General features: G+C 34.6%; 1 protein-coding gene and 1 long non-coding RNA gene across 2 annotated transcripts; both read right to left on the reverse strand.

Annotated features, from left to right (window-relative positions):
- Positions 1-1371: 1371 nt before the first annotated feature.
- LOC147409090 (uncharacterized) lies at positions 1372-3288 on the reverse strand. The gene is made up of 4 exons (XR_015172552.1): positions 3195-3288; positions 2979-3030; positions 1972-2082; positions 1372-1408 (listed from the first exon to the last, which is right to left on the reverse strand). It is a non-coding gene; the product is annotated as an uncharacterized LOC147409090 (long non-coding RNA).
- A 3203-nt stretch (positions 3289-6491) lies between these two features.
- Positions 6492-11587, reverse strand: CER2 (HXXXD-type acyl-transferase family protein). Its single transcript, XM_086425373.1, has 2 exons — positions 11065-11587; positions 6492-7478 (listed from the first exon to the last, which is right to left on the reverse strand). Exons 1-2 carry the CDS (start codon positions 11503-11505, stop codon positions 6588-6590), a joined length of 1332 nt encoding a protein of 443 aa, XP_086281499.1. The 5' UTR covers positions 11506-11587; the 3' UTR covers positions 6492-6587.
- Positions 11588-15011: the final 3424 nt, after the last annotated feature.

Genomic DNA, 15011 nt, shown 5'->3' on the forward strand with positions numbered 1-15011 from the left:
GAAGTTCTCCCAAAGTCTATGTTCTATTTCGACCAAAGATACAAATAGTCCAAGATCTCCAAAAAACTGCTGTAAGGGCTTCTCACCTTATTATTGAACACCATGTTATTTCTCTCATTCCACACCCCCCAAACAATAGCAGAGGGAAGTATAGTCCAAAGGAATCCTTTTCTGGATGAGAAAGCATTGTTGTCCCGCTCTTCTAATAACGAGGAGAACTTACAAGGAAATACCCAATGAATACAAAAGAGATCAAGGAAAGTTAGACCAAATATCATGGGAAAAGGAACAATAAATTAAAAGATGATCTACAGTTTCTCCATCCCTCAAACAAAGAAGACAACAATTTGGTATGATCCACTCCCGAACAATCAATTTATCCAACGTAAGAATCCTCCCAAGGAAGGTCAACCAAACAAAAAAAGAGATTTTAGAAGGAACTGACTTGGACCAAATGATGGGTCCTAAGACGGATCTCTCGACAAAGGGGATAAGGCACTTGTAAAAGGAACTGACAGATAATCTCGAATCCTTAGCCCTCGACCACTCCTATCTATCCTCTTCGCTTTCGTTGAGATGAGCTGAATGCAGGGAATCTAGGAAAGATGTCATCTCTGTTAGCTCCCAATCATTAAAGTTTTTCCTGAACCCCAAATCCCAAGTAAAACTGGACTCGTTGCGAATCAAACATTGTTGTATTAATTAGTTCTTTTTCAGAGAACAAGCGTACAAGGATGGAAATTGAGTTGATACAGGTGAAGTGCCGCACCAACTATCCTTCCACTCACCTTGTTCCCCTTCCCTGCTTTAAATCTAATCCATTTTTCGAACTCCTCACCAACTTTAAGAATCCCCTTCCACACATTACACCCATAGGAATCTTTAGCCTCACCACTAAACCAACATAATCTCATTTCCCCGTACTTTGCCATAGCGAGCTTCTTCTACAGGCTCTCCCTCTCCTTACCAAACCTTTAGAGTCATTTTCCTAGAAGCACTCTATTAGCCATTCTAAGGCATCTAATCCCTAATCCCCCATTCTTCTTGGGCAAGCAAATTACCTTCCATCTAACCAGGTGATACTTCTTCCCATTCTTGTCATTTCACAAAGAATTTCTCATAAGTCTTTCCAGTCTAATTTCAACGGATCTTGGAAGCGTGAACAAGGAAAGAAAGTAAACCGGGATACTCGTTAAGGTGCTTGTAATCAAGTTACTTTCCCTCTTTTAGACAAATATTTGGCCTTCCATGTGCTTAACCTTTTTTCCAATCTCTCGATCACCCCATCCCAAATTTTGATAGTATTGTAGGATGCTCCTAATGGTAAGCCCAAGTAAGACATGGGTAAAAAGTCATACCCACAACCCAAGGTCGCGGCAGCCTCAGCCTTGGTTGAACCCGTACATTCCTGAAACAAATTCAAGGTTTGTTTGTAAAGAGTGGCCAAATACTTCGGATTTGGTTCGTAATGTGCTAAAAGGTGACGTTTATAGCAGAGTACAAGAATCGACCATGCTATCGTGTATACATCCCAACACTTGCAACATGAGTAATAAAAAATTACTTAAAAAATTGTATCCCCAGCAAATGTCAGCCAAGTTGATTTTTTTGGGGGAAGATTTCACCTACTTTTCAGAAAATACATGATTATATCAAGGATATTAACGGTCTGACACCACACACTAATTGATCCTCAATTTATATGGACTCGTTTGAAGCCATGATTTACGTGTGCCCGAGCCCAGCTGAAGGTCACCTGTACTCAAAATCTTTTAGGGGAGTTCAAATTGAACTCACAAAAACTAACCTAAAATGCATGCACACACATGGACAAGCACATCCACATAAGCTGGCCTTTGGTGAAATTTGATTATGCAAAATGGCCTGGGAGATGAGCCAAGCAAAATGTTAGGTTATGCATACACATGCAAACACACGTAATGTAGGGGCATTGAAAAATATAAGTCATACCTGCTCTTGGGACTATGGCATGCAATGTCCGGTGAACATCTCTGGCCATTCCCTTGGCATCACCACATACATAGAGATGACCACCACTGGAAATTATACTCCATATGTATACTGCCTGGAAATGGAAAATATTACAAAATTAAAAAAAAATTGGTACAGAACAGTGAACTATGATCAGTGTTTACAGCCTACTTATTTTCTCCACTTATTTTGAACATATTCCTTATTTGATCCTTCACGTGAGAATGCAACAATTAGGTCTGATAGTACTCCTTTTTCCACAAAATCGTTGAGCTCGGCCTAATAAATGAAGTCCTGCAAATTAAGATCAATACTAGGAATGCTTGGAGAAGCAACACTACCAACTGACTGGATAAGCAAAGGATGTGAATTTACTGACAACACATGAGTCATGTTGTGACCCCAAATAGCTGGGACAAGGCACTGTAAATGATGATGGAAGATGATTGGCAAAGCAAGGTGTAAATAGCATTCTTTTTATACAGGGGATTCCTTTCCCTAATTTTGGTTGTCTGAATAAATTTCACCATGTCAAAAAAATTCTCATGTTGGCATCCATTCGGGAGAAAAACTAAGAGCGCATATAGTTTTCTTATTTAAAACTATTATTTGCAGTGGGCTTTGGAAAGGCAATAGAAACCCCTGATTGAATCTTTGAACACGGATGACCTAAGCACCATCCCTCAAAAAACATATGTGCCACACTACCCATTGATTAAATGTGGTGCAAGCACAGGGGTGTTATATATGAACATACATCATTAATACACATAAAGAGTGTAAAATTATGACACAGAATAACTGTTAAAAAAATTCTCATGTTAGCACTGATCTCAGGAGAAAAAAACATAGTGATTTGAGCTTTTCTGGTTTAAGCTATTCTTTGCAGTGGGAATTGAAAAAATAATGGCAACCCCAGATTGTATCTTTGGCCGAAGGATGATCTAAGCGCCCATCCTTCCAAAAGTCAAGAGGATGTAACACACCTAAAATAGGAGCACAGCTACAATCATGGTTTTTCTCCAGAGGAACTGCACACTAATAATATCTAATAAAACCAAGTGTTAGATAACATTCAAGAGCCTTTGTACTCTTAAAGATGCTTATGTGGAGTTTTGCGGCACCTCCCATGGATCGAATCATCAAATTAGAAAGAAAAATAAAGATACAGCATCTGAAACATGAACAAGATTGGATTCAACCTTCATCCATGTTGAACACACTCCTCTGTGAATCCTTCTTGTCGGGCTTGGACTATAAATCAAAGCAGAGGTTACATGAATTCTCGGGGGGGGGGGGGCATACTGTGGGGGAAATTCTTAAACATGGACACGTGGCTCGAGCAAAGCCCAGAAGTAATAATTTGAAGCTCGGATAGACTGCTACATAGGCCCAGTTGATCAAACTCTTTGGATGCACAGATGACCAGTTCGGACCTGAGCCACCGATCAATTAAGTAACCGGACAACGACAGTATAGGTCGGCAAGACGGATCTGACAGATGTGCCATTGATTGACAGCTTTAACAACCTCCATCATGTCAGATCAGCTCTGATTATCCCAGAAGTGGCAGGGCAGTTGCAACAACTCCTGCAGTTGACATGTCAGGGAGTGAGCTAACTGCCCTGGGTCATTTCAAAGGATGGCACAGAAAATGATCAAGTTCAATACTTATAAAAAGAAAAGGACTATGGGTAAAAAAGGTTTGAATTCTTCTTCTCTCTAAAACAAAATTAACATTGATCAACTTATCTAACTTGATTGTCGAAGTGGGCTAATTTGCAGGTCCGCCCGAGCTAGAAAAGAGGAAAAGTGTAGAACTAATTTCAGTATCTACACATACCTGCACAGATTAAGCATACAACCAGCCTTTTTGAGTCCCACTAACAGATAGAATTGTTTAAAGTTATACATATGAAGAAGGAGATCACGTAGGAGAGGATGAGATAGATAAGCGAGGGGCCACTGCTGCAACACACTTTAAACGGTTGAGAGAGCGTCACATCAACGATAAAAATTTGATCTCTCACTTGAAATTTGAGGAGTTTAGTAGCTATTCATTTTTAAAGATATAAATCTGCATCAAAATTTTTGTTGTTTGATTTTTTATTTCTAAACCAGATCTAAGTCATAATTACAAGAGGCTGAGATGTAAATTTTTTTTATTTAAAAAAACACCTTTCTCAACTGTTTCAAGTGTGCTACAGAGGAGGATCCGCTTCCAACTACCTGACATCACTATTGCCACGTCAGTTGTTGTCACATTACTGGCAGCCACGTCAGACCATTAAAAAAAAAAAATTTAAAAAGAAAAAACCCTTTATTTAGACCCATTTCGTCTCTTGTTCCCCGTTTACCCTTCGCTCGTCCGAATCTCATATAGATCGGCCACTAAACGCAGTAGTTGATTTTAAACAATGCAGCATTTGAAGAAATCTTTCCAAGTTCAGACCTGAACAGAGCATTCTTTTTCTCCATTTCTTCACTCGTCCAAAATTATTAAGTATAAAATGTCAGAAATCTTGAACTTTGTGTATACCTGCCATGTGGATACAATGGCCAGATCTCTCATCAATTCTAGGGATATGGGACATCGAAAATCATCTGGTATATATGACCGAAGATTTGGGACTTGTTTTAGCGCACAAACACCACAAGCTTTATTAAGTGGTTGAAAATCTCCTACAAACTAGTCCTTTATCTTCCCTGGAAAGTATTAGATCATGCGATATGCTTGTGTGGGTATTCTATAAGCTTGCGCAGGACAAAGAAAAGCATCTGAAACCCCCCCTTGTATTCATAATTATACTGAATTACTTTTATTTACCAACATCAGTCAGATTCTTTGAGATCTACACAGGTGAAGGGTAAACGAAGAAGAAGAGACGAAATGGGTCTAAATAAAGGGTTCTTCAGATCTGAAATGATGATTGGTTTTTTTCTTTTTTTATTTTTCCTTCACTTCTAGTTATTGAAGCTCTAGGGTAAATTATTTTTTACCTACCATATTTCATGTAGAAAACACTAGATTTTTCTACACAAAAATCCATCATCTTTTATTTTCCCAACATACTATTTAATTCTTGATATTTGGATATTTAAGGGCCGTATAAAATCTTCAAGTTGAAGGTGAGAGAAAAAATTTATTATATATATTGAAAATGATTGTTCCTAAAGAAAAATCTACACAGGTGAAGGGTAAACGAAGAAGAAGAGACGAAATGGGTCTAAATAAAGGGTTCTTAAGATCTGAAATGCATGATTGGTTTTTTATCTTTTTTAATTTTTTGAGTGGTCTAACGTGACGATAATGAATTTAGGTAGTCATGATTTATTCTCACCACGTCAGAGTTGATTGAGTATGTCACCTGGCGAGTCATTTTATTAGGACTCGTAAAAAAACATTGATTTTTCCTTCACTTCAAGTTACCTACTATATTTCATTTCATGCAGTAAACACTAGATTTTTCTACACAAAAATCCATCATCTTTTATTTTCCCAATATTCTATCTAATTCTTGATATTTGGATATTTAAGGGCTGTATAAAATCTTCAAGTTGAAGGTGAGAGAAAAAATTTATTATATAGATTGAAAATGATTGTTGAAGGAAAAAAATTAAAGGTTTTACTAGAGATTAGAGATGGTGTTCAGGGAGTTTGTCATCATTTTGAAAATACAAGATATCTTAAATATTCATCAAAAAGTCAATATGTTTAAATCATGTGCACCCATTCATAAATCGTTGAAAATTGTTCTCTTCAAGAAAATGGAATGGACCTCCTGATATTAGATAATATATTGGATTTTAATCACATTCAATATCCTCAATCCACCCCCTAACTTATCTTATATGAAGGCCATTTCAAGTATCACATCACATATTTTTATTAACAAAATAGTAGAAGAGAGGATCATCGAGGGTTCCACAAGCAATCTTAGCACCTATCAGGAGCTCCTTAGATGGGTGGGGTAACCATCAACGTCCATCAAGTCTTATCTCAAGGATTTAGGATCTGTTAAATGAATTATGATCCTTTGTTCCATTTTTTTATATTTGTATCTTTAGAAAAATTATCGGTTCCACCTTCCCTATTTCAATTTACCTTTTTTCTTATTATAATCGATCTTCATTGAAGGCAAAGCTAGTAATTAAAGAGCTAGTGGGGGCAATTGCCCCCATAAAACTTTGAGACACCCCTATATTTTCAATTAATTACATGCCCCTCCCCCCTCCTCTTCAATTTGTTGTCGATGACATTGCCTCTTGACCAGGCCTTCTCATATATTAATTGAAAATGACCTAAATATCATTTTCTTCAACATCTACCAACCCTCTAAATTTCTCCTAAAACCATTCATCTTCATCTTCAAGTTCTTCATAGTTTGCGCCCACTACAAGAAAATCTTGGCTCTGCCTCTAAACTCGACCCCATTCTTGATCACTAAATGCACAAGTGATCTAAAATTGCTCCTTTTATATATCGTCAAAATCGAGGATTTAAATTCAAAACCAAGCTAAAGATTTAAATTCTTTATTACATTACATAATGCAATAATATCTTCTTCATAATTATTACACTAATACACTATTGTCTAAACAAATAATATACCATTATTTTTAAGCTGTATTTTCAGTTGTGAGACTTGATTTTCGGGCAGAATCACAGTCACTGTCCTTCCTTCATCCCCATCTTTGTTGACTTTTTCAGGCCCTGGAAGCACTAATACAACCCCTTCATCACCAACTCCATCAATGCTGTAATTTACAAAAATGGGCCTGTGTCCCTGCACCTTCAACCCATAAAGTTCAACCTCTTGTAAATCCACAAATGTCAGATTAACACCATACACGACAAAATCAGTCAACCCTTGATCTCTCTCCATTGTTTCTTCAATATGGGTTGTCTCATCCATCGATTGATTGGTGATCAAATCTGCCAATTGCGATGGGTCAGCTCCCACAATAGAGAAATCTGCTTTAACCACACTTATTATCTGGTTGTTGAAGAAAAGCCCATTTTCTTTACCACCAGATTTGTTCCTACAGATGGTCACCATCCTTGGTTCTAATCCTTCATCTTTGATTCTTGCCAAACATTGCCAAATTATAGAGGAGATAGCTTCAAATGGTGGAGTTTGACCAGTCAATTTTTGACCTGATGATGTCTTTGACTGTAGATGGTTTAATTGTATGGCTGTGATATGGAAGGTGAATGTTCCCATTTTGGAGTTCGGGGCAGTAATCCAGTGGTCTCCCAAGGGTTCGACCCGTTTCACAGAGAGTGGATCTGCATCAAATGAAGGTGGGCTTTGGGATTTTGCGATTTTGGGTTGTGATGGTCGCAGGTTCAATTGCTTAGTTGGCAAATTTTCAGCCATGATTTGGCCCCACAGGTTGACGAAATTTGAAGCTGAGAATGCATCACCAAGGATGTGGGCCCAGCTGAGGCCCATTGAGAGTCCTCCACATTTGAACCAAGTGAACTGAGTACAAAGAAGAAAGAAAGAAAGATCAAGTAGTTACGTGTAACTATACTTGGGAATGGGCAAACCTGTCATTTTACAAACCATTTGTGTCGTTTAGGACCTGTCTTTGTGTCTACTTGATACGGACTATAATTGCATCAAGGACATCAACTTTTGATCTACCTGATAGGACTCTACGTGTCCTTAAGTACAGCACAATAATGAATAATATTTAGAAACAATTACTTAAAAGTCCCTGATGGTAGAGTTTTTTTCTAATTAATCCCAAACTTTTAGAGTTTCTCTTACTAGTCTATTTAATAAAACTTCTTTGTATTAATCAGTCCCTCCCTAAAATTCACATCTCACCTCACAATTGAGACGTTAAATGTGCCTCAATCATTCAAACTCATCATTTTCATCTAAAAATTTAGATTTTTGGCATCTCAATCTAGTTTAACATAAAGGATTTGAGAACAAAGATTCAAGAGTTTTGAAGATGTATATAGAAAATTATATATATTTTTTAATTTTTATTTTTAGATGAAAATCAATTAAAAATGATTCTTTGAAATCATCTAGACAAGTCATTATAACAAGTTTTTAGTTTATCTTACCATATTTTTTGTCAAAAAATCTTAAAAAATAAAAATAAATAGATTTTATAATGTCAAGTTTGGCATTTTTTATTATTGAGTTTGACAATTTTAAAAATTATTGAGTTAAATAATAAAAATGTCAAATTTAACAATAAAAAGTGGTGAGCTCGACAGTAAAACTTGGGACCTCCACAACATCAAGGGACCATTAAGAAAAACAGATTAACTAAATGGACAATCAAACTACCACACCAAATTCAAAGACTATTTAGAAGAAAAAAACCTCTTACAGGGTCCATCAAGTAATTTTCCCTGATATTTATTCCCTTCAGGCTTCAACATCGAATGTGTATCTTATACGATTGGTGTGCATCCACTAAGTGAGGAAATTTGTTTACCCACAGAAAGATATAGTCCCTAAGTGGAGTTGAAATCACCTTGTTTCCAAGGATTGGGCATCCAAGGATTAGCCCAATCAAGGACACTGGGTGCTGGGTCTAGTTGATAAATCATCTTCCATAAATAAAGATCAACCCATTCAACATTTTTATAAAGGTTGGAATATAACATCTTTGCATAAAACTAAGTTGAAATATTTAATTTTGTAAATATAAATTGCGTGTAAATATTTTTATTTACTAGTTGATCCTAACATAGTTAATTTAAGATCAATTTTAATATCTTATTAAATTTGATCTTAATTTAATCCCAAAACATAGATTGAGACAATAAAAAATTGAATGAGATTGGTTCTGACTAAGGGTCTCAATAGATGCTTAGTTATCAAATTGCCCTCTGTATTCTAAAGCAATTAGTCTATTTGGATCCATAGTCATAGATGATCATTTTTCGATTTGGATTTGATTAGTAGTCATCGTAAGGATTCAATAAGAATCGAATCTCTTTCTAGTGCCTGATTGTTTACAAGAATTTCAAGGTTTTCTTCTCAAAAATTTGATTTGGTTGGAAAGTCTATCTTGGTGTCAACTATTAAGTGATAATTATAGGTTAGGTTCTTTGTTTTCTTTCTAATTCAAAATAATGTATCGTATCAAGTATTTGTAGGGTCTAGTTATGTTCCAAAGGTCTCACACCCGTAGTTGATAAGACTTGGAATCAATGTTTAATTTAGGTTTTGATTCTGAATATATGTCATGGGCATCCCTACTTCTCCCCCATCTTTTTAATCTACCTTTCTTTTTTGAGGGAGCAAACTATATAATTGACCAAACTTTCAATTTAATTAAGTGAAAAGAAGCCTTACGGTTCAAGGCACTTTGAAGGAACCCTCTTCGCATCGTGACATGTGAATTTTTATATTTAATTTACATCCCTACTTTTTTGTTATTATTTGAGATACATCCTAGAAAATACGTACTCATTTATGTGGTGGATACGCCGGTATCTCATGTTTGGTAGAGGTCTTTTTCCAAAATTATTAATGCCCATTTAAGATTTTTGAAGAAATAAAAAGTAGTTGTGAGAATCTTGAATGCTAACTTGATTAGAGACGTGTCCAACTAGCCTCAATGGTACATCCCCTTTACGTTCAAGGTACTGGAGGGTCTGTGGGTTCTATTTACACTTCTAGCAATAACACTACCTTCTTATTGTCCAAACATCAATATTTACATTATGGTCCCGTTCAGTAACAAACATTTTGGTGAAACATTTTTCAAAACATGGGTTATAGGTTTTGGAATGGGCTGATTTTTGGTGAAGATGATCTCTACGGTGAGGAGATCATCCTCACTAAAAATCAGCCCATTCCAAAACTTCTCGCCCCACTTTACAAGTTGAAAAATCGTGGACCGTCCATTTTTAGTAAATTATTTTTTATGGGATTAGAAATTTTGGAATGGGCTGATTTTTGGTGATGATGATCTCCTCACCGTAGAGATCATTCTCACCAAAAATCAGTTCATTCCAAAACCTCTAACCCATGTTTTGAAAAATGTTTTGCCAAAATGTTTGTTGCTGAACATTTCCTTTACATTATATAGTTGTAAAATATCAAATACTTACTAAATATTAAAATAATTAAATTAATGTAATTTCTTAAATTTTTAATTATATTCAATTTCATAAGTAAATCTGTGAGGCAAAGCCCTAAGTTTTTTTTTTTTTTTTTTTAAATTCAATTAGTCACTCATTCATTTACACTGTTGGTGAATATTTGATATATTCCTTGTATTTTAAAATTGTCCACGTGCCTCCTTCACCTTGATCTTCTCTATAGAATAAGTTTTAATTTGTAGTAGAAAAAACCTTGATTTTTTCTTCTCCAAATCACTCATCTTTAACCTCAAAATTCTATCTATTTCAACATTCAGTAATCACATGAACAATATAAGAAACTTGGAGAAGAAAGCAATAATGGAATTTAATTTAAATCATTTTTCATTGGTCCATAAGAGACGATTGAGGTAAGGGACTAATAAAATTAAATTGTCTCTAAACTAAGAAGATTAATTAAATTAGGGTGATATTTTAAAAATTTTAATGGATGCATATATTTTCAAGGGATAGTTACTAAAAGAGAGTTAAACATTTTAACATTTACAAAAAAGAATCTATTTTCTTAAATTACCAAAAACAAATGAAGTTGTCGGACTGTTCAACATTTTAGTAACGCGCTGGACTATCCAACATTTAAATGAAAGCTAAAACATTGGAGTGTTAAAGTAAGCTATTAAAACGGTAGACAATCCAGCGTTTTAATCATTCGGAAGGTATTTTTGGTAAAACAATGTATTTTAATGCATTAAAACACTGGACAGTCCAACGAATTATTAAAACGCTGGACTGTCCAGCGACTTAATTTATTTTTTTTGTTGTTGTAATTTTTGAAAAATTAAAATTTTTTTTGTTGGTGTAAATATTAAAATATTTAATCTTTTAATAATTTTCCCTATTTTCAAAGATGTATAAGTCAAGTCTTAAATTTTGTCTCTAAAAACTTGAAAATAATAGCAGAGAGAATAATGGGAAATTAATAAGAGTACCTGCATAAGAACCAAAGGAGAGAAAGCTAATTCAGGACCGAGTACTTGGCTGGAAACAAGATGTTTATGAAGAGAGGAGGAGGAGTCCTTCTTCTCCATCTGTAGCCATTCATCAATGGTGTAATCGCATTGAGCTTCGATGATCCTCACACCGCTATCGTTACACTTGATGTATGGTCGACCCGAGTCCGATCTACGAATCCTACCCGTAGAGACGTAATAGAACTCGAGCCATTTGAACATGGGTTCCTTGAGATGGCCTATAGTGAGGCCTTGGATTGCATTTTTGTGGAAGAAATACACACTTCTCAAGTAATGAAGCTTCATCATAAAATCCATGTTAGTAAGTTGGTGAGCCATGTCTTCTCCCGTCACTCCAGCTGGTACAACTGATGAGTATCTCATGCCGTAAACGATGTCTTCGGCGTTTGTAGTAACCATGGCTGCTCAGCTCTTCAGAGAGTGAGTGAGAGAGAGAGAGAGAAAGAAAGAGAGATGATGGTGATGGTGGTGGAGATGGTGAAGGTTTATGTTTCATTTATAGCAAGAGAGAAGAGGTTGGCGTAGGTCTTACAAGGAAAATTGGTTAGTTAGAAATATTAATAGGTAGTTGAGTACCATGATCCTGTAGCCCAAAATGTCCATTTTATACATTCCTTTGGACTTAATTACCTTAGAGACAACTGGGTCACAGTTGTAAATAGTGATTAGTGAATGAGGACGAATCGAGGTGTCACACACCTTATCATCAGCTTGCAAGCTGGCACGGGTGACCTCAAGATTGTACCTCATATCGCACATCGCACATCTTGACGTGAAAATGTATATGAACCATACATGTTTTTTCACCAGTACAACCTTTAGGTCACTTCAACATTATTTATTAAAAAATTAAGGCTTGTCTATCCTTTGGCCTAAACTCAACTAAATGATTCATCATAGAGTCAAAGCTTTTAATGAAATAAGAAGAAAAACATCTCAAAATCTATTTATAAATCATGATTTTTGAATGTTGATTTCGCATCCCATATCGTTTATCATGAAAGAGTCATATTAGTATCTTAAATGAGATGCAAGTTATTTTGTTTCCCCCAGCTTTGAGAACATTAAAGAAAGTAAATCTAGATTATGGCATCTCAATTTGTTCAAAAACAATTTTTAAAAGGAAAATGTTGAACTTAATTTCTTTGACATTGTGCTAACGTGCTAGTGTGCAGAGAATCATAGATTTCTTGTCTTGTATCTTGAGAAGAAAAATGTATGATACTTTGTACCTACCATGTCAACATTAATGTTTAGGATGTCAGTTCAGAACGACATTTTTTAAAATCGTACTAGAATTTTTCTTGTATAAGTCTACCGGAGGATAAGCCGAATATTCATGGGCCAATGATATGAAAAGAATTTGCCACATGGCACAAATATGGGTAAATTGGAGTTCAATGGTTATCTATATCTGATCCCAATTCATTTATAACTTCGGCCCCCTTTAAATAATTTTGTAGATAAAAATATATCGAGAAGTTAATATAACACTATAACAGAAAAACTAATTAACTATTATTTTTTGTGTACATTATCAATGGTACGACACATTAACTTTCTAAGGTTCTTATGAGAAAAATTATATAATAATAATAATACTTACTCTATATTTATATTAAACATTGCAAAGTTCCTTGCACGAGTTTTTTGTGGAACTATTTTATTACAAACCTACGGATTGGGAATGGTAATGTTATGGAAAATCTAAACAAAAGGAAAAAAAGGAAGTATACTTACCAGAAGAGGGTCAAAATCAGAAAAATATAAATAAATATGATTGATTGCAATGAAGTAGATTGGTAGCATTATATTAAGGGATAGTTACATAGACAATCTTTACAATTATAAAATTATTCTAAATAATCTATATAACAAAACACAAATGTGAGTCCTATTCCAATTACAATGATGTGGAGTCTATAGTCTACACTATTCTACTTTATTGCCATTTTTTTTAACCCATTCAATTTTATTGTCTTTCCTCTTCTCTCTCCAAACCCTTTTTAATAATATCCTTTCAATTTTACTATTTTTTTCTTTTTTACCATTTTTTTTTCAATAATACTCTCAAATTTTATTATATTTCCTCTTTAACCCCAAAGAAGATGCTCATACTTACGGCATGGACAAACTCTAGAAATATAATATAGGCTAATTTATACACATGATGTGGGAATTAAAACGTGTTTCTGCCATGAGCAATTAACTTTGTGAAAACTAGAAAATTCGACAAGTCAAGCCTCACAAATTTTAGAAATCGAATTTCGATGGACCTGTGACGTTGAAAATTTTTATGTTCTCCAATTCGGTAACTTTAGAACCATCAAATTTCTCTCACCCTCCATTAAATTGATGATTTTAGTTTGCTGAAAAAAAAAATAACAATGAAAATTTTGATGACCTTAGGTTGTTGAATATGAGCTTTTTCCACATTGTATATCGAGGATAGAGATTAATTTGAGTACGGTTTAGAACAAGCATGTATATAGTTGTTCATACAAAAGTCCAGCCAAAATGAATAGAGAACCAAAAACATTCTTTTCGAGGCTAGTTCAAGTAAAATTCAGCTTCAAATGTTAAATACTCTAAATAGTTGTACTGGAGTGACCTCACGATTGTACCTCATATCGCAAATCCTGGCACGAAAGTGTGTTGGAACCATAGATACTTTTTGATATGTATCTCGATGAAAAGCATTCAATGATAAATCCATTTTTTCGGTCGTCTTGGGCCAGATATATCACCTGAAATGGACTTGTACAGAATTTGGCCCGGCCCAAACCTGGCCATTAACACAGTTCTCCGAAGTGGGTGAGGGGGTTGTTCATTTACGCTGTCACTGTTGATTTGATGGCCAACTTGCGTTGGTTAGTATTGATGATTTGGTTGGTGAATTGGGTGCACTTGAACTCATCACGTGGAATTCGTAGTGGTTGCCCCAAATTACTCTTTGATAGATACGGTGGTTGAGATAACATGGGTGTGTGACAGGATTCATTATTATTAATTAGAAGGTGGCATGTACAAACCCAAAGTCTCATAAGGTTTTATTTGTAATTTAAAATAGGAAAATGATGAAGTAACATTGCGATTGACATTGCTGACGTGGATGTGTCTATTGAACCATAGATGCTTTTCATGGGGATACGAGTGAGAAGCATCTATGGTTCTGTGCACACCAATGTTTCAAATGATGTCAATTTCAATGTTACTTCAACATGACTTTTGAAAATATTAATTAAACAGGTTTTGAAGATTACAAAGTAAAAATATATATTTTTATAAATTTGAAAATTAATCGACGTGATTATAGATTGTAGGATTGCAATATTCTTAGTTTTTAGTCAAAATGACCTTCATTTATATTAAACTTTAATGTTAGGGTGGGGGCATTTTTGGAATCCAAAATTTAATGTTGAGCTACTTCAACTCCACCTTATCTCAGTATAATAGTAAAGATTGTATTATTATTATTATTAATTTATTGGACTAGGAAGTGAGAGTTCATTTATGAACTTGTCTAGAGTCAATTATATATATAATATTTTAGTATGCAAACAAGTTATAATGCTAAAAAATAATAAACTAAAATTTAAATTTAAATTTATCAAAGAAAAAATATCATATCTAAAATCATTGTCTTATCAAATTTAACCGACATATTAATCAAATTATAACCATCAAATATTCATATTTTCAAAAAAAATTATTCATTTGATAGTGTAGAAGATGTTTAAAAGAATCCAGAATTTTCTTCATCGATGATGACTCTTGCATTAAAAATAAATTAAAATTTATGAGAAGATTGAAGATGTCGGAGAAAAAGAAGAAACAAATAATTGTTTCTCATTTTAGTTCAATCAAAATATTATTTTTGAGTATATCGAAACAAATTTTAAAAT

Source organism: Akebia trifoliata, chromosome 2 (genome assembly GCF_017979445.1).
Source record: "Akebia trifoliata isolate Shusen 1 chromosome 2, ASM1797944v1, whole genome shotgun sequence".
NCBI lineage: Eukaryota > Viridiplantae > Streptophyta > Magnoliopsida > Ranunculales > Lardizabalaceae > Akebia > Akebia trifoliata.

Excerpts from the sequence above, each read along its gene's own strand:
- CER2 (XM_086425373.1), bottom strand. The coding sequence starts at position 11,505 with ATGGTTACTACAAACGCCGAAGACATCGTTTACGGCATGAGATACTCA. Across the intron at positions 7,479-11,064 it reads CTCCTTTGGTTCTTATGCAG|TTCACTTGGTTCAAATGTGG; the intron begins GTACTCTTATTA and ends CTTTGTACTCAG.